The sequence below is a fragment of the Cystoisospora suis genome (assembly GCF_002600585.1).
Source record: "Cystoisospora suis strain Wien I chromosome Unknown contig_295, whole genome shotgun sequence".
In the NCBI taxonomy this organism is placed as follows: domain Eukaryota; phylum Apicomplexa; class Conoidasida; order Eucoccidiorida; family Sarcocystidae; genus Cystoisospora; species Cystoisospora suis.
The window spans coordinates 776-2,434 of NW_027153096.1; the positions used below are offsets into that span (position 1 = coordinate 776).

A 1,659-nucleotide genomic window follows, 5' to 3' on the forward strand; every position below is an offset into this window, starting at 1 on the left:
AAGAGAAGCTGTTTGAATCGATACCCAGCCATAGAATCGATGTGAGAGACAGCAGTCATCTGTCGATGTCTTTCCGTCATCGATACTCTCATCAGACCTTGTCTTGGATCGATCTTAATCTTTCCTATTCTCTCATTCAGCTCTTACCCTATCTCTGCTATTCTAACGATAGTGGCACACGCACTCTAACTATTCCTACCAAGTCTACACTTCCACCCAAACAAGTCTATCTACCTCTCTCTCTCGCATATATATATATATATAAATATAGATAGATAGATATATGTATACATATATGTAGATCCATCGCTACTTGGACTATTTTCACATCTTAATCTTCTACACACTCGCCACAGACTTACCTACCTTAAACCTATCCTTAGTCTATCTCTCTACCTGTCTTTGACCTATCTATTTATCTATCTTTATCCATCCAACTATCTCTATATCGTTAGTCTACCTATCTATCGATCGATCGATCTTGGAGCTATCTGTAGTGTATCTATCTGTCTCTGTGCGTGTATATATTTCTCCTATGTGTGTGTAAAAAATTTAATTCAAGTTTAGATATAGCTATGTATGTGCCTTTGAGTAGTTTACCTTGTAAGGTTTCATTTCGAACGGCATGTAGAATCCACGCCACGTCAGGAAGGAGAGAAAAGAACTCTTCCACTCTATCGCCTGTCCATAGCACCTTCTTCCTTTCTTCTTCTTCTTCTTCGCTCTCTTTCTCTCTCTGTTCTTTCTTCGCTGCAGCTTCTTCTTCTCCTCCTCCTGAATTCCCGTTGCCAACATCGTTCATGGAAGAGAGAAGAGGGTCTTCTTTCCTTTCTTTCTCTCTATTCTCTTTCTTATTGGTCTTCCTCGTGATCTCTTCATGAAACTCTTGTGAACCCCGCCGATCCGTAGAGGTCACATCATTCACGCCATTGGGAGAGAAGAAAGAAGAAGAAGAGAGAGAGAGAAGTCTATCGACGCCCCGGAAGTAGAGACGGTGGAGTAAGGAGAGCATATGAGTTAGATAAAATAATTGTCGATCGGAATCCTCGATCACAAGAGGTCTAAAAGAAGATGAAGAAAAAGACGAAGAAGAAGAAGATGAAGATGATAGAGAAGAAACACGAGAAGAAGACGAAGAAGATGATGGAGAAGAAAGACGCGAAGAAGAAGAAGATGGAGAAGAAACACGAGAAGAAGAAGATGATGATAGAGAAGAAGAAGAAGAATCGGAAGATGAACGTGAAGAGGTTGAAGAAGAAGAAGAGATTGATAATTGACGGGGTGGAGAAGAAGAAGAGGAAGAAGAAGAAGATTTACGTGGCACAATAGAAAAAGAAGAAGAAGATAAGGACGACATAGTAGTAGTAGTAGTGGCGGTAGAAGGGATACTAGAAGTATCTTGTTGAAGAGAGAAAGAAGAAGAAGATCTCTCAAAGGAGCCTCTAGCATCTTCATTCTCATCGTTATCGCCTTCTTCATTCTTCTTCTTATTCCTATTCTTTGTATTAGAGAAGACTTTTCTAGTTCTCTCATCTTCCTGAGTGGAATTCGCCCGTAAAGATTTGGCCTTCTCTGAATCCATCGACCGATTTGCCGACCTTCGACACTTCAATGCACTAGGAATAGGGAAACCTCTAAGAAAGAAAGAAAGATAAAGAA

The 1,659-nt window shown here is 40.3% G+C and overlaps 1 protein-coding gene across 1 annotated transcript; it reads right to left on the reverse strand.

The window, feature by feature from the left end:
• Positions 1-604: 604 nt before the first annotated feature.
• CSUI_000779 (nli interacting factor family phosphatase) lies at positions 605-1,654 on the reverse strand (the record flags this gene model as incomplete). Its single annotated transcript, XM_068060986.1, has 1 exon — positions 605-1,654. A coding segment is annotated over exon 1 (978 nt), but the record flags the coding sequence as incomplete, so codon positions are not given.
• Positions 1,655-1,659: the final 5 nt, after the last annotated feature.